The sequence below is a fragment of the Gossypium arboreum genome, chromosome 8 (genome assembly GCF_025698485.1).
Source record: "Gossypium arboreum isolate Shixiya-1 chromosome 8, ASM2569848v2, whole genome shotgun sequence".
NCBI lineage: Eukaryota > Viridiplantae > Streptophyta > Magnoliopsida > Malvales > Malvaceae > Gossypium > Gossypium arboreum.
In genome coordinates this window covers 2,547,332-2,569,574 of record NC_069077.1, presented here as the reverse complement: position 1 = coordinate 2,569,574, position 22,243 = coordinate 2,547,332, and the positions used below count along the sequence as shown (strand labels likewise).

General features: G+C 32.2%; 4 protein-coding genes across 6 annotated transcripts; 3 read left to right on the top strand and 1 right to left on the bottom strand.

The window, feature by feature from the left end:
- The first annotated feature begins 4,013 nt into the window (after positions 1-4,013).
- On the top strand, positions 4,014-8,652 carry LOC108468489 (uncharacterized). The gene is made up of 8 exons (XM_053031828.1): positions 4,014-4,156; positions 4,437-4,460; positions 5,092-5,197; positions 5,307-5,375; positions 5,985-6,478; positions 6,652-6,913; positions 7,924-8,132; positions 8,372-8,652. The coding sequence occupies exons 1-8, from the start codon at positions 4,152-4,154 to the stop codon at positions 8,436-8,438; spliced, it is 1,236 nt and encodes a 411-aa protein (XP_052887788.1). The 5' UTR covers positions 4,014-4,151; the 3' UTR covers positions 8,439-8,652.
- Positions 8,653-9,799: 1,147 nt separating this feature from the next.
- Positions 9,800-15,710, top strand: LOC108467850 (riboflavin biosynthesis protein PYRR, chloroplastic). Of its 2 annotated transcripts, none has more exons than XM_017768660.2 (9): positions 9,800-10,247; positions 10,951-11,085; positions 11,906-12,005; positions 12,156-12,281; positions 12,381-12,694; positions 13,110-13,229; positions 13,865-14,110; positions 14,185-14,310; positions 15,262-15,710. In XM_017768660.2, the coding sequence occupies exons 1-9, from the start codon at positions 9,900-9,902 to the stop codon at positions 15,523-15,525; spliced, it is 1,779 nt and encodes a 592-aa protein (XP_017624149.1). In that variant the 5' UTR covers positions 9,800-9,899; the 3' UTR covers positions 15,526-15,710. The 2 variants fall into 2 exon arrangements, with proteins under 2 accessions (XP_017624149.1, XP_017624150.1); XM_017768661.2 differs by having other exon boundaries at positions 10,115-10,247; positions 10,955-11,085.
- On the bottom strand, positions 11,454-21,953 carry LOC108468488 (uncharacterized). Of its 2 annotated transcripts, XM_017769369.2 has the most exons (8): positions 21,678-21,953; positions 21,462-21,571; positions 20,715-20,780; positions 19,446-19,528; positions 18,758-18,804; positions 18,142-18,220; positions 17,963-18,048; positions 11,454-11,472 (listed from the first exon to the last, which is right to left on the bottom strand). In XM_017769369.2, exons 1-8 carry the CDS (start codon positions 21,896-21,898, stop codon positions 11,469-11,471), a joined length of 696 nt encoding a protein of 231 aa, XP_017624858.1. In that variant the 5' UTR covers positions 21,899-21,953; the 3' UTR covers positions 11,454-11,468. The 2 variants fall into 2 exon arrangements, with proteins under 2 accessions (XP_017624858.1, XP_052887790.1); XM_053031830.1 differs by lacking the exons at positions 11,454-11,472; positions 20,715-20,780 and having other exon boundaries at positions 17,866-18,048.
- On the top strand, positions 16,483-17,177 carry LOC108468956 (60S ribosomal protein L26-1-like). The gene has a single exon (XM_017769826.2). It carries the CDS (start codon positions 16,562-16,564, stop codon positions 17,000-17,002), a length of 441 nt encoding a protein of 146 aa, XP_017625315.1. The 5' UTR covers positions 16,483-16,561; the 3' UTR covers positions 17,003-17,177.
- Positions 21,954-22,243: the final 290 nt, after the last annotated feature.

Sequence of the window (22,243 nt, the reverse complement as noted above, 5' to 3'; positions counted from 1 at the left end):
AATCAATTTGTAAAAGAGGAAAGTGAAAGGCTTAAGATGGAAAAGGAGAGAGTCGATTTGGAGAGTGAGAAAGTCCCCTCTTTGTTGAGGAGTAGGAGGGTTATCAGGCCATGCAATGCTTCCTGATAGGTTGATCTATCACTCATTAGTTCTTTATAAGATTAACAATGCAATGTGAAGTGATTAGATAACAAAGTATGTATGTGACAAGCGATAGATACGTTATTGAAGTGATTAGGTTGTCATGGACAGATGACTCACATGTTTCTTACAACATGGCAAAACAATTTTCTAATCGAAGAAACAGATCACTAGCAAACAAGGTAGATGGCAGAGTCGAAATTCGATAGTCTAGTGGCATCAGGTGTTGAGAATATCCCTAACAAAGTATCTCTGACGAGGTATGTGTAACAATTTATATCTAATTGGTTTTTTTTTAAAATATTAAACTATGTACTAAAAATACATAAATGAACAGGCAAACTTGTCAACCGAGTTTTCAACAAAATTTTCAAGGTTGATATACTAAAAAGTCCTTAAACTACTATATTCTATTTAAATAATCCCTTAAATTATTTTTGTAGTTGAATAAGCCATTATTCTATGATTTTCACTTAAAAAGCTATTGATTTTAATATTAAATTAATTTTATTTTGAATTTTATGCTCTTAATTTTTGTTGATGCAACGAAAATTATACACACTTTTAAATCAACATAAAATTTAAAATAGCAATGTAAAGTTTCAGAAGAGTGATTAAATGTTAGGTAGATAAGCACTTTCAAGAATTTTAAAAATATTATTTTGTTTTAATTTTAAAAATATATTTTTATTTAATAAAATATTTGCATCAACATAAAATGTAAATTAATTTAAAAATTCAAAATAATTTTACACTAATATTCAAATTAAGGACTCTCATGGATAAAAGTTATATATTAAGGATTTATTTAACTAAAAAGTGGACTTGTTTAAACAAGGTATAATAATTCTTATTTAATAAAAGGAATTTTAAATTTATTATCTTTTAAATGATAATACTGACCAGCAGGCTGTCCTCGGCCATGAAAAAATCTGAAAAATATTTGGGCCGCAGCCCATCTTATTCTATATAAGTAGAGGTGTCGTTAGCTAAGCATACTTTCAGTTAAATATATAGAGAGAGATGACAATGGGTCAGACCGAGGCGGTTTCTTTCCCGCCCAACTCCGATCCAATTTACTTCTAATATAACTAGATTTTGATTCAATCGAAATTAAATATTAAATTATTCATCCTGAACCAATTTAAAAAAATTAAATTTATACTTAATTTCGACCCGATCCAAAATGTTATAATATTTATTTTTATTTTTATTATCAAAATAGAATAAACATTTATAATTTCTTTTATCTTTAATGATACTAGTAACTATTTTCAATATTAATATAAATTTTATTATCATATATTCTAAACTAATAATACATATAAATGGTATCTTGATAATTAATTTGGGGTAAAACAGGTTTTTTCTATATCGACCCAACCTAATTAATTGAAGAATTAAACTTGTCCCGTCATGCTCTGAAGCTCAATTTATTTTAAATAATTAACCCTACCAGCCCATATAGAAACTCATCAAGCCCAACTCTTTTTGCGATCCCAAGCTATTTTATTTATGAAATTAATATTTTCATAAACTTCACTTTAACTCAATAATTGAAATATTGAATTTTGTTTAACAAGTTAATGTAATTTTAGCACATAAATTTAATAATTAGGTCCAGATTAATATTTAAATATTTTTTTCGATACTTTTATTTGAAAATATTAGATACATAATCTCAAATAATTAGTCTAGTGAGGAGTAGGGACCTTGACCCTTTTAAAATGGAAATTTCTCCTTTAATTTTTATAATTTTTAAATTTTAAATAAATAATGATAAAATTGTACTTTATCTAAAAAAGGTTTAAATCAGTAATGATAAATTTATACTTTATCTAAAAAATTAAATTTAAATCAATAATGATTTTTTAATCAAACGATTACGATATAAACGAACTAATAGTTGGAATAGTCTAAATTAAAAAGTAATCAATAAAACTCTTGTGATTGAAGACCGACGTATATAATTGCATAAGATAAATCTTGACCCGAGTATTCAAAAATCAATATCTTCACTTTGATAATTACGAGCTAAAGCTTTATTCCCCAAATAATTTTTCTTTCAAACAGAATAATAGAAGAATCAAAAGAAGAATAAAACATAAATTTTAATTTAATTTGGGTATTGATTCCTTTTCTTAACTTTAACTAAATTAAATAATTATATAAAAATTTTAAAAAATAAATAAAATATTCAAACGCATGTTTGCGGAAATAGTCTATATTGAATATTTTTCGTGTTTTTATTTCTATACTTATTAATTATTGTTGGGATTAAAAAATTAAAGCTATTTAAATGAATATTAAAATAAATTATTTGCATATATTATTGAATAAAATTACAAATTTCCACTTAAATTACAATTAATACATGACTTGTAGAAAAGATAATGAAATATCTGCTATGCCTCAACTAAACAATTCTCATAACAAGAAACGTTTATTATGTGATAAATCTCGACGGTCATATAGTCGTGTAGTAATTTTTTGCTTTGTTTTTTATGTTTCTTTGTACGAGATAAAATATTTATATCGAGTATAGATACAATTTTTTTTGCGGCTGTGACAAACTTACTAACAATTGATACAAATTTTGAATTGCATTTATTGTGGACTCATGAGCGGGAACAATGGTAAAAGTTGAGGGCATTCTCGATTGATATTGTATAATGGATAAATGGTGAGTTTGGATGGACGGTGCATTTAACTGCGGTTAGTGTAAAAATAGTGGTGGCCGTGAGATTAGATACTATAGCGTGAGACAAAAAGTAAGCTAAACGCACCGCAGTCAATTGCCCATCCAAACGAAGCCAAAGTAAATAAACTTGGATAAATGGGAATTTTATGCCCACAATCAACACCATCAAACTCCACGTACAACTCCACTACAATTAAAGGTTAGGGAAGAAGTAAATAAAAAATAAAAAAGAGATATCAGAAAAGTGAAAATAGGTATTTGAGTCTAATCTCACTACCTAAGTATGAATGTGGAAGTTAGGGTAAAATCAAAACTATATCAATCAATGATTTTATAAAATTCTTGATGTAATGATTTCTTAATCTTAACATCTATTGGTGACGAGATTATATCATTATATCTCAATGATGAGAAAGATTTTATTAGTAAATTATGAAAATGCTCGTAATTGTGTTTATATAAGTGATAAAGTCAAATTAATTTGCTTAAGTGGACCTTAATGCTTACGAATTACGCGGTCCAATAATATTAGAAATAGACTAAATTAACAAAGTTAATTTGCCAAATAAGTTTTTTTTTAAAATTTTTTTGAAAATAGGCCGTTTTTTGAGAGTATGTGAAAGTGGGTTAAGTTGGACGAACTTTTCTACCAACTATGCAGCTAGGCGTGTTTTCATATTCTCTCTCAAAACACACGACTTGTTTAACTAATTTTTTTTTGGCATATTCAACTGACTTAACCTTTGAAAAATATAAAAAATTATCTTTCACCTAAAAGTATTAATTTTCTTATTTAAAAATTACTTATATTTTTAAATCCAAGTTGATTCTGTTTTTATCCAAATTAATTTAAATATATGATTTTACAATTAAAACAGATAAAACAATAAATATTTTATAAATAAAAATATATTTTAAAATGATTAATTTAAATTCAAATACCTACTTAGTTTGCGAACAGATATATATAATTCAAATTAATTTTTATGAAAATTTGTTTTTCGTATAATTTGTGTCTTTTTTTCTAAAAAGAAAATAGGAAAAAGAACACATTGTTATTTCCATTTTCACCCCTTAATATATTTTCTTTCTTTTCTCTTTCATACTATTTTTGTTTTCACTTTCGTACACTTTTTATAAATAGAAAAAGAAAATTTCACATATATAAATAACAATAACTCATAATTATAAGATCTTTGTCTAAAGTCTATCATACCCCAATTCCTCTTTCTCCCCCCACCAAAAAAAAAAAACTCCCAAATCTAAAGAGAGACTTTCCTCTCCTCCGATCCTTTCTTCGTCTTGGTTTATGAGGTATTTAATTTTTTAGGTTTTTTTTTTTGAATCAGAGATCTGGAGGTTTCCTTTTGGTGTAAACCAGATCGATTCGCTCTTGATTTGTTACATAAAATTTTTGGGATTTTATTGATAAGATTTTTGGGAATTTTATGTTTCTTGATCTTTGTTTCTAGTTATTAAACTAATTTAAAATATATTTATTTAGGGTTTCTACAGCCATATGTTTTTTTTCTGTGAAATTTTTATTTTTTTGATGACTTACTAATTGGTTTTAATGTTTTGTGCATATCTACAGCTCGAAGGAGAAACCCACTCTCGGGTAAGTTTTTTTTTTTTGCAATATTTTTTTTTTTTAAATTTGTCTTAAATTTTTTATGCTATTGAAGCCAACATTCCTAAAGATAATACCTGGGCTAGCTGTAAATGCTTGGTATTATGAGTTCTTTGTGTTTATTGCGTGACATATGCTATGAATTTTTGAGGTAATAAGACAAATTTTATGTCTTTTGGCTGTAATTTTTGTTTTGGTGTCCTAGTCTATGAACATTTAATGCCTTAGTTTTCTAGAAATAAGCTATTATTTGATATTTACTCGAAATTCAAGCTATGCTCTAGTTTTTTAGAAATCAGTTTTTTATGACAATTTCTTAGAGTTTGGTAATTGACTATAAGTATACAAAGTTAGGCCTAGCTGCCTAGACATCCATTCTTTGATGTTTCATACCAAAAATCCCTAAAAAACTGCGCCTTTCTGTGTTTCTCTCTGAGAAAATTTGGTTTTATTATTCTATTGTTCAGGGTAATGTTTAATTTGTTTTCAAAAGCTGTGGAGTGCTTATAGTACCTTCACAAAATTGGAACTTATGGCTTAGATTGGAGCTGATGCTGAATTAATTTTTAACAGACTTCTCAAAAGTTTGTGTTTAAGTTTCATTTTATCTGTTGTGCAGTGGTACGCGGATTAAGACCCGCAAACGGAATATTGCTGCACCTCTGGACCCTGCAGCATTTGCTGATGCAGTAGTCCAGATCTATTTGGATAATGCTGGTGATCTGGTAAATGTCACAATATACATATTTTTAATCTAGGTTTGAACTTAAGCATAGTTTTAGACATACAGTTGGATATCTTGCGCTTGTTGGTTTAACACTTCGTGTCATACAGGAACTTGTTCCCAAGAACCTTGAATCTTCTGATCTTAACTTCTCAAGATACGGTGACACTTTCTTTGAGGTAAGCTTCTTCCTTTCAGGTTAAAATATCAACTGTTTTGACATCTTCCTTTTAAAAAATGCATTAAGAATAGGATCTGCTAGAAAATTAGATAAGGGATTCCTCTTCCGTTGTGGTATATGCTTGCTAGGTGTTTATTGGGTTGATGTTTTGATGCTAACATTTGAAATTCCAAGTGTACATGCCTAGAGGTTTGATACCTTAATCAAGTTTGGCATTGTTAAGGGCCATATTTAGAGTTCTTGACAAAATTCTTATTCCTGAAACATGATTATGGTGATCCTCCAAATTATTATTATCTTAGGTATCTGCCTGAGTGTTAGGAGTGTCCGTTTTATAGTTTCTAATTTTCATGACTAAGTTGTTTCATAAGATAATTTTTGCAACTGGTGTATCTTAGTTTTCATTTCATTCTTTTACAGTTGGTATTAGTTAATTCTGCACAGGGCCTAAAAAGCTTTCCAATAAAAAAATAGTAAATCTAGATATTGCTGATTTTTTACCAGAGCTTGAAGTTCTTCAAACCTGGTTCTAATTGCTTGTTTCCTCCATTTGCCCCTAGTGAAACTTAGTTCTACTGTTTGGAGCAATCTAAATTGGCAATTGCAGGTTGTTTTCACCGGAGGCCGCACACAACCAGGCACAATCAAACCTGATGAGGGGGAGCGTCACCCTTACTCTGTAATAGAGTGTGAGGCTAAACGTGAAACCATTTTGCCATCTGTGATCTACATACAGAAAATCTTGCGTCGAAGGCCTTTTCTGATAAAGAATCTTGAAAATGTTATGCGAAGATTCTTGCAGTCCTTGGAGCTGTTTGAGGACAATGAAAGGAAGAAGCTTGCAATTTTCACAGCACTTGCTTTTTCCCAGAAGCTATCAGGGCTGCCACCTGAGACTGTGTTCCAGCCACTGCTCAAGGACAATCTTGTGGTCAAAGGGCTAGTTCTTTCATTCATAACAGACTTCTTCAAGGAGTATCTGGTGGATAATAGCCTTGACGATTTAATTTCAATTCTGAAGCGAGGGAAAATGGAGGACAATCTTATGGACTTCTTCCCATCTGCAAAGCGATCCCCTGAAGGTTTCTCTGAACATTTCACGTAAGTTTTCTACTTTAAGAAAGAGGAATTGTGTCATTTTAAATTTCCATACATGTTTTGGTTATATCCTTGTATTTGCTAGTCAAACAATGGCATTGTGCTCTGTCATTCTACAAAAGCATGTTTATTGATTGTTTTGAAACTTATTCATGCCTGATTATGTTGATTTTCAGCAAGGAAGGGTTGGTGCCCTTGGTTGAATACAATGAGAAAAAAATATTTGAGGTAAAACTTAAGGAAATGAAGTCTGCTTTGACAACCCAGATAGCAGAAGAATCTGATATATCTGAAGTCATTGAGAATGTCAAACAACGTGTTAAGGATGCTAAATTACCTGATATTGAGGTTGTACGAATTCTTTGGGATGTAATAATGGATGCTGTTCAGTGGTCTGGAAAGAACCAGCAGCAGAATGCCAATTCAGCTTTACGACAGGTATGTGTTTTGTCTTTCTAGAGTTTTTTCCCTACCATTGTTTGAAGAAACTCAATTTATCATAGGAGATGCAGGTATTTAGCAACACAATTCTCCAATGGGCGAACCCAAATAAGTACATGTGTGCCAGTCTTTGTTTCCTCTGAAATAAAATTTTCTACAATGTTTAATTTTAGCAAAAATAGGTTCATAATTGAAATAAGATAATACTAGTTGCATGCATGGTTTCGATTGTTGAGTATGAATTCTGGTACATGCTGGGTTGTTTTTTACTTGAATTTGTATTTCACTTGTAATTCTACAGTTTAGATAATACTGTTTGTTTGATATTTACGGTCTTTCCTCTCTTATTTGGACTGCTTTTGTGGCTCATTGCTTTTTAAATTCTACTTTTCTTGGTTATCAAACTTTTGCAGCGGTAGTTTTGCTAATTAGGGACAGTAGTGTTAGCTAGCTTGATCAAGTTCTTTCGTGTTTTCTTGGATGTTGTTTGATTTCTTCAAGAGGTTGAATAGATACTTGGTTTAAATTGATGAGCAAAGTGTAGAAATTGTTATTTTATAGTTGTGTGAAGGCATCAAAAGAGTATTTTTTCCGAAAAGCATTCTGAAGTGAAGTGTTGGCTGAAATTGACTATTTTTTGTGGACGCCTTCTCGTCCTATGGTTATGTTCTACTTGAATGCATAACTATCGGACCTGAGTTTATTCAGCTATTTTCATTCCTAGCATGTATCAGATTCTGATGCAAGGGACCCTTGTCCGTTAATTTCTTATAGCACCAATTATTTTTAGACACCTCAGGCGCTCCTTATATTTTACTTGTTCAACAGTTTTCAATTCCAGTGTATCTCAATTTTCTACCCACTGTCATTAAATTCTAATCCTGGCTGTAGCAATGCATTATCAAAAGTCGATGTAGTTCTGTCAGCTAGATTAAAAGCTATATGCTATTATTCATTGTCAAAGCACCAGACCAAGTTGTTGATTTGGCCGTGTTTTCTTGATAAAGGTCAAAACATGGGCAAGGCTGTTAAATTCGTTCTGCAGCAGTGGAAAACTTGAACTGGAGCTTATGTATAAGGTTCAGATGCAATGCTATGAGGATGCGAAATTGATGAAGCTATTCCCGGAGATTGTGAAGTCTCTCTATGACCAAGATGTCCTTGCGGAAGACACAATTCTTTACTGGTTCCGCAAAGGATCAAATCCAAAGGGCAGGTATGTGTTTTCTCTTCATATTTTTGCTTTCATATCATTGACATGTACGAAATATCATCTGTGGTTCAGCTTAGGCCCTAGCACGACTGTTTGGAAAATGTATGAAAACCATTTTTATTGCCATCATCTTCTCATTTTCGAACCCTTAGCTTAATATACTTTTTTTTCTCCACATCCATATTATATTCCTCTATGTTTCATATATGAGCTGTTAAGAACGTATGGCGATATTATTGCAGGCAAACCTTCGTGAAGGCCCTGGAGCCCTTCGTGAATTGGCTGGAGGAAGCCGAAGAAGAGGAATAAGCGCGTCGATAATAATAGTGTTATCAACAATCAAGAAGTTATGATAATTAACCTTGTTATCTTTTCCTTGTCTTTATTAAGCTATATGTTTGCCGGATTCTTTTAACATTTGGTGTGTGCCTGTTAAAATATTTGCTGCGCTCGTATGCTAAGCTTAATGGATTATTAACTTAAATAAAGAAATATGGTGCTCTTTGTACCATCTCTGTTGTAAGTCATGGGCTCTTCTGCACGTGCTTTTGTCTAAACTAGTATTACTTGTCATTGCTTTGGGCTGTTTAAAGAGTCTGCTGTGTTGTTATAATCGGATTCGACTAGCATACCGGTTCGGACAAAGAGATTGAACCGGGAATTAGACAAAAAATCAGCCGTTGAACTGAGTTAAATTTTTTTTCAGTTTTTATGATTTTTTATTATTTATCAATTGTTGTTGAATTCGCGAGTTAACTTGAATTGGAAATTGCATTTGCGTGTGATTTTAGAACTTTGGATATTTTTCCATATTAAAATATTTGATAGTTAATGTGAACTATTTTGGAATTAAATCTGATTTACTAAGAACAAGTGTAGCTACATGTTTTGTTTGATAAAATATAAAATATTTTTATGTTAAAACTTTTTTGAAAATAAATCTTTCAAGTGTTGAAAATTTAAAAAATACATTTGTTAAATAAAAATAGAAATCTATTCTAAAAAACGAGTAACTTTTAGATAAATAACCATGTTAACAATAAAACAAAACAAAGTTAATTTAAATTAATATAATTGATTGAATAAATTTTTAGAATAGATTGTATTTTGTTTATGTAAAAATAATAAATTAATTAATGTATATTAGATTAAAGAATAAGTTAATATTTTTTTGTTAAAATTTTTATTTTTAAAAATAGTAAATTGGTTTATGTAACTTAGATCAAAGAACAAATTAGTATTTTTATTAAAAATTTATTTATTTTTACTGTTAAAAATAACAAATTAGTTTATATATCCTAGATTAAAGACTAAATTAGTATTTTTATTAAAAATTATTAATTTTAGGATTAAAAAATAATAAACATCAAAGAATAAATTAATTATTTTTAAAAATTTATTCATATTTATAATTAAAAATTGAGAGAAAAATTAAACGATTATACATTATTTTTACATAAATTTAAATCAATCCTAATTCTTCAATTAAATCCAAAATGTTAAAACCTTTATTTTCAAATTTCCAATATCACGAAAGTTTTTAACCAAAATTTTCGTAAATCAATTTTAGGAAACATTTTTTTATTTTTCTTCCAAAATTTTTACATATTTTTATTTTTCAAATATCATATATCAAAATTTCAACTTTTTTCTTAAAAATAAAAACAAATATATACTCTGTTTACTAAATCCAAACAGATTTCCAGAAACTGCTACCATTGCAATATCCTTGTATTCACATTCTCTTCTAAGGTCAGTGGAAACTGAAAAATGGCGCTCTCATTTGCAGTTGTAGCTTCCTCATCTTCAATAATGTGCAAAGCTACTAACGCCAACAACCATTCGCATCTTCAAGACCTATCGTACATCAAACGCGCCGCCCTTATATCCGACAAGTCTGCTGGGTTTACTTCCCCGCACCCAAATTTTGGATGCGTTATTGTTACACCCTCGGCCGAGGTGGTTGGGGAAGCTTACTTGTATGCCCAAGGTACAAAGCCGGCGGAGGTTCTGGCAGTTGAGGCCGCCGGCGAACTGTGTAGAGGCGCGACCGCTTATGTTAATATGGAGCCTGGAGATTGCCATGGGGATCACACCGCCGTCTCCGCTCTTGTTCAGGTTTTAATTGCCTTCTTTTTTCCTTTTATTTTGGGGATGAATTGAAGAGGTTGTAGTATCTCATAGGGAAAATTGAAATAGCAACCACGTAGCAATGACTATAATACCAAAATTGATTTTCCCTAAAACTAGTTTACGAGTGAATGTGTTTTCTGCATTTACAAGGATCTGTCTATTTAGTTTTTATTACTAAATTTGCATGTTTTTTTTGGCATAACAAGGACTGAAATTTAAGGCACTAGGTAATTTGTCAAGTGGCTAATGTTTGATGGATCTATTTACAATTATATAATCTGCTTTGATATTTCATTTAGAGGTTTTTGGGTGCCAGAACCTAAATGCCAAAGGGACTGAGGCCTAGGTCTTAGGTGCACCGTGAACTCCTCTAGAGTTAAAGATGAAGTGAAGTTGAAGTCACTATTGAATGATGAAATTAGGAGTAGATAATTCTGTAAGTTGGAGCCTTTGGAAATCTTAGAGACTTAATTTATAATTCTTTTTTAAGTCCCGGTTGCTTTGATCCTGTGTTGTTTATGATTTATTTTGTTACTTATATTATGTTTCTGAATTCCATGATTAGTTTCTAGTAGTTTCTTTCCTCTGCTGTCGCTTCACTTAGCAGAGATAACTTTTTTCCCCCGTTTTTTCTTTAATTTTCATATTATTATGTCAGTTGCCAGATCATTGATATTCTGTAAATTAGGCAGGGATCACAAGGGCTGTTATTGGAATGAGGCATCCTCTGCAGCATCTAAGAGGAAATGCTATACGTGCATTTAGGAGCCAAGGTTTGCAGGTTGATGTTCTTGGAGAGGATATGCAAAGTAAACTTGTGGAGGTATAACTTTTAAACTGCATGTGGGGCATGTTTCATTTCCACATTTTTTATTCTTTTGCCTCACAAATCCTGCTGGGTAGAGTTTTGATTCATCAAGTTATTACCATAGTAATGTACACATTTCTTTCTTGTTTCCTCCGCTTATTTAATCTGTTTTCCTCCCTTATTTGGGATACGATGTTCTAACAATGATTTAACTTGCATCTGCTGCCCACCTGCATGCGTTTCTCTTATTGGAAGACTTATTATGCATACCTATAGCTCCTTCCATCTTTTATATCTCTGCAACTGATATATCTGGATCACAAGTATTGTTTCATCATTATGGTTTCCTTCTGGATTATGTACATCCTTGATCGATGTCATACTTGATCTCCATGCCTCTACCTTGTCAGAGGGAAAGGAGAAAACCATTATCTGTAACTGTTTGAAGAATATAAGTGTTCTGTTTGAAAGGTTTCAAGTTGATTAGCAGATTCAAAGCCTATGCTGCAATTATGATGAATAGAGTTTGTTGATAAACGGTCTTTGGTTTACTGATCTGATTGGGGTTATGTATTCTATAAAACAAAGTTTCAGGAGAAGAAAGGGAATAGCATGTCTAATGGGAATGCATCGAGTTAGATGGCAAAGTATTGCTGACCAGGGATTGCAAGTTTCCAGAAGATTATAGTTTGTGAATGCTTCTGATGTCTTTGTGTTCATCATCTATTTTTTTGCTGGTCTATCAATATTATGATTTGTTCTTGTATTCTAATGCTGCCTATCAAATGAAAAATGCTTTCCATTATACTTAGTATATCAGAACTTTGAATTGTAGGAAGCTCGAAAGGCATGTCTCCTTGTCAACTTACCTTTTGTTTATAGAGCTGCTTCTCGTGTTCCATTTTCTGTTCTCAAGTATGCAATGACCCTTGATGGTGAGTATTATGCATTAAATAAATTTAGTCTTTGTTTTATCCTTCATTTTTTTCTTTCACTTTAATTGAAGGTTGTTAATTGTTTTCTTACTTTTGAGCTAGCTGTTAAATATATGGGTCACTTCAGAGAGTGTTTCTTGGATGGAATAGGTAAAATAGCTGCAAGTAGTGGACATGCGGCATGGATAAGTAGCAAGTTGTCTAGGAATCGAGTTTTTGAGTTACGGGGTAGAAGCGATGCCATTATAGTTGGAGGGAACACTGTGCGTAGGGACAGTAAGTATCATGAACACCACCTCTGCCCCTTTGGTAATAAGGTGGCAGGTTAAGCTCAGAATGTTTGTGTATTCCCTACTAATTCTTTTATTTATGTAGACCCAAGACTGACAGCAAGACATGGAGGTGGGCATATGCCAATTCGAATTGTACTGTCTCAATCGCTTGATCTTCCTGAGGAGGCAAATCTTTGGGACCTATCTGATGTATCTACTGTAGTTGTAACACAAAGGGGAGCAAGGAGGAGTTTCCAGAGATATCTTGCATCTAAAGGAGTTGAGGTAGTGGAGTTAGACATCTTAAACCCTAGGGATGTAATGGAATATTTTCATGACCGTGGATACCTCTCCATTTTATGGGAGTGTGGAGGAACTCTAGCTGCATCTGCTATTTCATCGGGTGTAATACACAAGGTTATAGTTTGGTTTTTAATTTTTATTTACTTTAAAGGTTCTGCTGGATAGAGCTAATCATTTGGAATTCTGTGTAGTCTCAGACCTTTCTCTTTCAATAGGATATCAATTCTTTCTCTGGCTCTTGTATGTGTTCAGTATCCATATTATGGATTATATGTTTTTGCCCTAAAAATTGGGTGAAAATGTCATTCAACTGATAATAATAGTTTATACCCCAACATCTCTGTCTAGAAACCTTCCGACTTCTTCAGGAAAGGCAACTATGTTCCAGTTTAAGTCTTTCTATTGCAAGTTTTTGTCTGTGTTATGAATCAAGGATTCCTCAACCTCTTATGGCATAGAGATTTAATTCCAAATATTGCTTCTGCTACTTGTCTCTTATCCATTTATCATTTTGGCCTTCTGGTTGTAGGTTTTTGCATTTGTTGCTCCTAAAATTATTGGTGGGAAGAATGCTCCTTCTCCTGTGGGTGAGCTTGGGATGGTTGAGATGTCTCAAGCACTGGATTTGATTGACGTTTGCTTTGAGCAGGTTGGTATCTTTAATGTTTTGTCACTGTTATTGGTAAATGTATAAATAGAGTAGTGACTTTATAACAGCAGCATCAACTATAACAATGACAAAAGCAACAGCAAAAAACAGGAAATGCTATTTTAAGTTTGATGAAATGATTGGTTTATTTCATTGAAGCATTGTGTGGTATGATGAGTTAGGGGCAAGTCAGAAATTTTAGTCTATTTCCTCTTTTTCCTCAACTAGGTCAGGTGAAGTGTTTTTCGAGATCAATATGTCCCACTTTTTATTTGTCTGTGTATTTGTTTCTTAAATGTTGTGAGGGAAAGAGACATTTTCTGGGGGGATGACATAAAGTACATTTCATATTATTCCATGTTCTGATTATGTTTCCTGTTTGTTGTCTTTGGGAATATGAAAATTGCATTTCAAAGTTCAAACTAATAAATGGAGATAAATGGGAACATGTATTGCTAGGTGATTGTGGTGGTTCTTGTTATTATTATTATTATAAGTTCAAATATTTGAGCAAGTATGATTGCTATTATGACCTTTCCTCTGCATGCCCCATTTGGATACATCTGTACAGCATATTTTTCTGACTTCATATTCATATTTGTGTTGCATCTTTTGCTTCTTGCATTTGAACGCAGATTGGACCTGATATGCTCATCAGTGGATTTCTTCAGCCTATACCAGATTTAACGCCCACTATTCCTTCAGAAGATGAAACCTTTGCTATTGACCCTACTGTTGCTCCTTTTGAGACAAGCATCATATTCTTCTATAAAACATGGGATCTTTATGGCGCCTTCTCAAATTTTTCTCCTCATACAATTCAAATGCCCGATGAAGATGGTAATTATGTCACTTGGTTTAGCGTAGAGCATTATTACCAGGTATTGCCCATTATTTGGAAGCTCCATTACACCTAACCACGTTTACATTCATTAAAGCTCTCTTGTGCTTTTAGGCAAACAAGTTCATCGGAGTCATCAATCCTCTAGCACAGGATTGCATAGACAAAATAAAATCAGCAAAAAGTCCAGAGGAAGCAGCACGAATGGGAAGGCTAACACAGCGGCGACACCCTCATCTGGTATGCTTAACTGAAAAATTCGAACATTCTTCTAGTCCTTAAGGTTGCTATTATTGCTTAAAAACTCATTCTAAATGTTACAAGAATGCCTATAGTTTCTAGTTTATTGTTGTATGCCCGGTTTTGGAGGAAATTAGTAAGCTCCAACATGTGTGCTCCGTTTGGGGTGGTTTGGATTGGTCTATACAGGGATGACCAAATCTGCTATTCATTCTATATAGCATTCAATTATGGACATCTAGTGGTTATGGTTTTTAATCGATTAGCAACCATTAAGAGTCCTAGAAATTGGTTTTGGCATAGAACGATACACTGTTATTTTCGGAGCTGCAAAATTCTGAAAATTACAAGTTATTCCACTTTTAACACTTCTAGGAAGTCTAGGATCCATCTTCTATCATATCAAATAGTTTATTAAGGCCAGTTGTGTCAAGGTTGCCTATCTGTCAGACTCTGACCACCTCTGAATTATGTTACTTCATTTCTGTTGAACTACTCATGTCCCAACACTCGTGTCCGACACACGGACATGACCTTCAAGGATCCTCCAAATACATGAAAAAAATTGGAGAAATCTGACTGTACCTGTATTGGATGTATATTTGTCTCCAACTCTTTTAAAGGTCTAGGATCTATCTTCTATCTATTATATCAAGTAGTTTATTGTGCTCCATTTTTCTTGAATAAAGCCAGTTTGGTCAAGGTTGCAAATTTGTCTGGCTGACCACCTCTGTGTTATGTTACTTCCTTTCTGTTGAAGAACCCATGTCTAACACTCGTGTCCAACACATGGACATGAGGATAGAGCCTCCTAGGATCTTCTAAATACATGAAAAAGATTAGAGAAATCTGACCGTACCCATATTGGACGCATCTACGACACACACACCCGAGTCTGAGTAACGTAGCCTTGGAGATTACAGTTTTCCCTGACGGAGCTAAATGATGCAGGTGAGATCTGATTGGGAAAGTGTGAAGATTGATGTTATGTATAGGGCACTAAAATGCAAGTTCTCGATATATCCTCACTTGAATTCCATGTTGCTATCGACTGCCGGGTCAGTCCTAGTTGAAGCTTCGCCTCATGACCTTTTCTGGGGTGGTGGGCGGGATGGTGAAGGCCTGAATTATCTTGGCAGGCTGCTGATGAAGTTGAGGTCAGAGTTTCTTGGTGAATCATCTGCTGCAAGTGAAAACACCTGCATAGCTTTATGATGTACATAAAAATGAAAATAAATGAAATTGATCCTGCATAGACCCACATTTGATCTGTATTGTAACAATTTATATTATACAAAGAAAGTTTAGGTTAAGTTTTGAGTTAAAATTATCATAGTATTGTTTTCGGTTGGAATTTTGTTTTCTTATTCTATCAGAAAATGCATTCGGTTTTGAACTTATTCAATTTGATCCCTTTTAAATTGACCATTAGTTTAATCATTATGTATAATTTAACTGGTGTACAAGTTTAAATATAGCACAATAGAAAACAAAAGTAGATTAAGAATTAGAGTACCTCCAATTTGTCAATATGCCTTTTAGAAAATTGGACCAAATTTGTCAAAGTAGCAAAAAGAGGTAGGCATTAGATGAGAAAATAATAAAGGGTAGATTTTTAAGGAAATTAAGTACAATTATAATCATAAAAATACATATTCAATAACTATAATTACATTCAAATTAATGCAAAACATAATTGAATTGATCATAAAAATATATCCGGACTTAAATAAAAAAAATTAAACAAATCTATTACATAATGCGATTTAGGTCCAAAATAAATCTAAAAGTACCTAAAGAGTTGATGCATTATTCGAGCCTAAACTTTGCAATCATTTTCTTGGATTTTTTTTAATCCAGATTAATTTTAAACTTGATAATTAATCTAATTTTAAGGCTTAAACTAGACAATTATTTTCACATTTAAATTTGATTTTTTTTTCAAATTAGTCCATAAAATCCACATTGAGACTTAAATTTTTTGTCTCACATTTTTAAAGAAATGTTATGGATTAATTTGGAGAAAAAAATAATTGTCAATGCGAGAACAAATGCTAAGTTTGAGAATTAATTTTGACATAAAAAAATTTACCCTAATACGAAAACAAGAACAAAAATTGCCAATTAACCTAAAACTAATTAATATGGCTCCCTTAACAAATTAAAATCTATATAAATTAACCCTAATTAATTTCATTTCTACCCTCTAGCAGCTTCAGTGAAGAGCCAAAGCGGAAAACCCTAAAACAAAATGAAGTACAACCCTAGCGTCTCCTCTTCACGGCGCAAGAACCGTAAGGCCCATTTCACGGCGCCGTCAAGCGTCCGCCGACTCCTAATGAGTGCTCCACTGACATCGGAGCTGCGGTCCAAGTACAACGTCCGGTCCATGCCGGTTCGCAAGGACGACGAGGTCCAAGTCGTACGTGGAACATACAAAGGCCGGGAAGGGAAAGTGGTTCAAGTATACCGTCGCAAATGGTTGATCCACATCGAGCGAATCACTCGGGAGAAGGTCAATGGGTCAACCGTCAATGTTGGGGTCAACCCTTCGAAAGTGGTGATTACGAAGCTGAGACTCGATAAGGACCGGAAGAGTTTGTTGGACCGGAAAGCCAAAGGAAGGGTCGCCGCCGATAAGGATAAAGGTACTAAGTTTAGTGCTGAGGATATTATGCAGAGTATTGATTGATTCATAACAAAAAAAAAAAAGGTTCTTTTTTATGTTTTGCAAATTTCAACTTTTTTCAACTTTTGGATGGCTTAATCTTATTATGTTATAAATTTTGTGCTACTGTTTTTGCGATTTGTTTTTTTTTTCCTTATTTGAGTTTAATTCTAAAGAAAAACTGAATTTGATTCGATAATTATTGAGTCGTGTTTAGGTTTATAGTATAAAATTATATTTTTATCCTTGTTATTTAGAAAAAGTTTTAATTATGAACAGATTTAATCGAGTTTCTATTCAAGTTTGAGTATGAAAATTAATAAATAAACTTAATAAGTTTAATTTTGAGGAGCTTCATTAAGTTTTGAGTTGAACTCAGAGTTTAGAAATTGATATTCTATCGAGTTGAAATCCAATATCTAGCCTTGAATTTTGTGTTGAGCTTTAGCTCTCAAATTTGTTACTATTTAGGTTTGGTTTGACTTGATTATACTATTAATTGCAAGATCAATTACTTTGTATTTCGAACTAAGTTGAAATAATTTGGCTAAATGGTACAAATTAAGGTTAAACTTGCTTTATTCCAATAAGGGTTAAACATTTCAAAATGATTAAATAAGAGTCAAATTTTATTTAAGAGTTAAAATACGAGTTTTCATAGTAAAAGTATTATGAATGTTCATTTCAACATGATATATCACATGTCATTATTTAGTTATTTTATTAGTTAAATTAATTTTAATAGTACAAATGATTAATGTATCCTTTAGTCTAATGTATAATAACTAACTTACATATTTTTTAGTAATATAATATATTTTATCATTATATCTAATCATTTATTAATTTTTCACAAACTTGAAGTAACGAAAATTGATTAAAGTAGGTAACCTAACTTGCGGATCAAACAACTTTAATAGATGTAATCAAAAAGATGTTCAACTGTAATTTAAAATATAGTCAAATAGCATATGTAATGCTTACTCATTTGGCCTTCCAATACTAGGGGTGAATATCTGACCAATTGCTTCCAGTGCTGTCACATCCCAACTCTCAGCATGCCGTACAATCTGAAATTAAAGTTCAACTTAGTTATACACAAATAATCATTTAAATAATTAAATAATGCCATTGACAAAAAAATAAAAGCTTTTTTATCTTACTTTAAGCTTCTCATCCAATTCATAGATGGTGCTTCCATTAACTGAAATAAGAGGCCTCCATGGAAGCTTCAGGTAGGTTCTGCAAATAAAGATACATATTAGCTCAAAAGTGACATAATAATGCTCAGCAGATATCCAACATATTTAAATAAAAGAACTTAGAAAAAAGGGTCATTTTTGAAACATAGTCATATTCGATATAAACGTGGAGTCCAAGTGACATAGATATTAACCAAAAAAAAAAGTTTAGCATGGATTCAGTTATCTCTAAACAATATCTACTTTTGTAATAAGCGATTTAGATATAATATAGATGAACCGAAAATTGACTGGTATATCGGTTCGGATGAAGGAGTTGAATCGATTTTTAAGTAAATCTCTTAGAATCAATTCAATTGGTAGTTGAATTATTTTTATTTAATAATTTTTTACATTTTTATAAATTTTTAATAATTTATTTAATCAGGGTAGACAAATTAAAACCCAATGGTTTAACCGCTTCAACCACCAGCTCTGTCATAGTCTTATTCGTAGGCATCGGTTTCCTAGAGTGATTCAGACACATTGGGATACTATGAATTGCAGCAAAACCAGATAGGATATGAAAGTGAAGCACCTTAATCTCCAAGTTGCCGCTACAAAATCTGTTTCCATGTTGGCACCCTGCAAATAGAAAGCGTATACCTTGTCAAAGGAAAACATTGGGAGGATCAAAGGAAGCAACCCAATAATGCAAATTTATAAGTAGCTGAGAGAATAAAAGCACAATTCAATGCCTTCTTGAAGAGACATTTTAAATACTAGGGTTCTAAAATATATTCAAGGTAGAATCCTTCTGTCTGGAGTAATGAAGACTTATAAGGATGTATTATGTGCTTAGGTCTCCTTGATATCCACTAGATAAGTTGGAAATAGTGCAGGTGGTTTAGCTAGTGTGTGAATCTTGGGTTTTAAATGTAAATGTACGCCTTTGAACCCAAGCTTAACCACCTCTGTTGCTTTCTATTCAAGCCATGAGATCGATAAAGGCTCTGCCTAAGCATTAAGGAAAAAAGGTTGGCTCTATGAAGGCCTTGAAACAAGGCGGTTCTCGTCTAGCTGGTCTTTTCGTGGTGTGAGCTTCTAATGATCCATATGAGATAATCAGAACTAGACCACATAGTATCTCTACCACTGGATAAAAAAATGGCTCTTGCTTGAAAATGAGCTAACTGCAAATGATCTTTTATATAAATAGAATTTATATGTGTGTATGTGTGTGTATATTCAGTTAAGTCGGTTCCAAATAGTAAAGAATGATCTACCTTCTCAATCTTTTGTAATCTAATTGAAGGGCTGTCAAAGAAAGGAACAAGCAATTTCAAATTGCGAGAATACAGCTCCTTACCTGAATTTACCATAGACCATAAATGTTATTTAAATTTGAGACAGTCGAAGGTATTTTACCATGATTGATAGAAGAATCAAATATTAAACTGTAAAAGCATCATGCATGCACATGAGAGTGAGATGACAAGTAGCATTATCTAGGTATATCAATTACCAATTGTACTCCAAGCAGATTAAACTACAAGAAATGACAATAAACTGATTTCATGCTGATATATGTTCTATTTTTCATATATACAGAAGTAAACGTCCTTAATTGTTGGAGATATGTTGGAACAAATAGTTCTATCAAAACTAAAGCTACTCATCTGTTTTAAGCAAACGGGTTCATTTAGACAAGCTAGTCAGTACAAACAAACATATAGTATCCCAATAAATAGTTTTCACAAGAAAAAGGTAGTGAAACCTTTTCGTTTTAATTCTCCATCTTCAAAAGCATTTCTAAGATTCTCATGTAATATATTGTTGTAGAAATTCTTGTTAGTAGTTTTCAATGTTAGTATAAGGACTCATAATGAAGAAAAATAGATTTTCTAGAAAGTTGCTATGTTATGGAAAAATGTAACTTGTGCCATAAGTTATGTATTGAGTGATTAAAAAACACAATGTGCCTATATAAAACACAATAATGTTATTTTCACTATTCTGTTTTTGTTGTTTTAAAACTTGTATTCTAAAGACAAAATTAAAGCCTTAACAGCAATGAATCACGCTCCAAGACTATATCTTATTTCTCTCAATTTTTCTTTCTTGCACCACAAGTTTTCTAACAGTTCTCTACAGAAGTTTGATAGCTTAGCTACGCAGAACTCAATGCTCAATGGATTTATTCCATCAAAACAAAACGTATTCAATCATTGGATTTCAGTATATCTCAAAGGTTTTTTTGCGTTGATAACTCCTTAGCACACCTATTAAATGCTATACCAAAAGCAATTAAAATCTTAAAGAAAGTGACATTAAAGCATGTCTTAAAAGCCTTATTGTTCCATTTTCAAACGCTCTAACAGCATATGTTGCATCTGAAGGGGAAACTTCCGTTTTTATTAGAGTTCTAGTCCACTGCACAAAAGTTTGCATACATTTCCAATTGAGTGTCAAAAAAGACATTAATAAACATTCCAACATGCTAGACACGGCAATATAAATCCCCATTTATGACATACAACTTTGATTCATCTAACCTCGGAATCGAATAGTAGGATCTTCAAAGAGACAATCTTCAGCATAGATTGCAGAACTGAAATTTCCTGAACAGTAAGTATAAAATACACCATTTTCAAATAGATTATTTTAAGTAGCTACAAAATTGGTAAAAGTACCATGAAAGCCTCGTGCTTGGAGTCAAATTGCATTTTGCCTCTTTTTCTAAAAAAATGGGCAAATTAAGTCTGTACTTTAAATTGAAGAGCAAACTGATTATTTTTGTTAAAAATTTCATAATTTTTACTGTTAAAAACTAGCATGACTGATGAAAAATCAGCTTGTTATACATGGTGTGCCATGCTACCTCGTGTAGACATAGAAATAGATGTAATTTTTAATAAAATAATTAGTTTACTTTTTATCTAAGTTACAAGAACTAATTTATTTATTTTTTTGAGTAAAGGGAGCAAAATTAAATATTTAGTGCAAAGGTAATTTTACCTTACAGCATGAAAGGTAGAAAACATAGCAATGGCTATCTTAGGCTTTTGCTATTTTCCTATTACCATTTGCCTATGGATAGTGACTGTTCAAGGACGGAAGAACAGTAAGAAGTCTATTTAGATACACATATTTTTAATAACTAAAGAAAATCAACAATATAAAACATCTTTCGAGAAAGAAATCACGAAAATCACCCCCCCCCCAAAAAAAAAAAACTTGAAAGATCATTTAAAATTCGCAGCAAAATTAGCAAAATAAAGAAAAATTAATCAAAAGTATACCTGTAACAAAGTAAGCATTCTCATAATCAGCTTTAAGGATTCTTAAAACATCATCAATATCGGAGGCTGAATTTTCATCTCTATCCTCAGTCTTCAATTGGTAATCAGCTCTTCAAGAAAATCAAGATGGTAAACAAAATTATCAGATCATTTTTAACCTCTAATTTTGTTTTGCCTTTCAAAAGAAAGAAGGGGGGGGGATAAAAGTTAAATTACCTGTTGCCTTGGGCAGAAGAAGAAAAGAGCCTAAGCAACTCAGTAACACCACTCACTGCCAGTCTTAAAAGCGGCGGCGTTCTAGTTTTATTTTCATTTTCCGGTGAAACTGAGCAGCAACACCACCGTGCTCCGCCGTGGACTCTGTGTAAATTTAACGGTGATTGAGTGGTGGTGCGGTGGAGATGTAGAATCGGATTTGGACCACAAATTCCCGCCATTCCTAACTCCCTGCTTATTATGGGCGTTTATTTTTATTTTTTAAAAAATATTAGGAAATTTATAAACCTCACTTAGAGTGTCCACTAAAATTATGCCACGTAAGTAATTTGAAATGAAAAGTGAGAGCTAATTTCACTAAACATCCCCAAATTATGGTCTTCATTTTAAATTGGTCTTTAGATTTTAAAAATTTCTAAGGACATTCCCAAACTTTCAATGTTTTATCAATCGAGCCCTTTCGTTATTAAAACTGTAAGTTTTATTGTTAAATGATATGTCAAATCTTATGTAACTAAATTTAAAATGAAAATTAAAAAAATGGTGTCAAATAACTTTTAAAAATA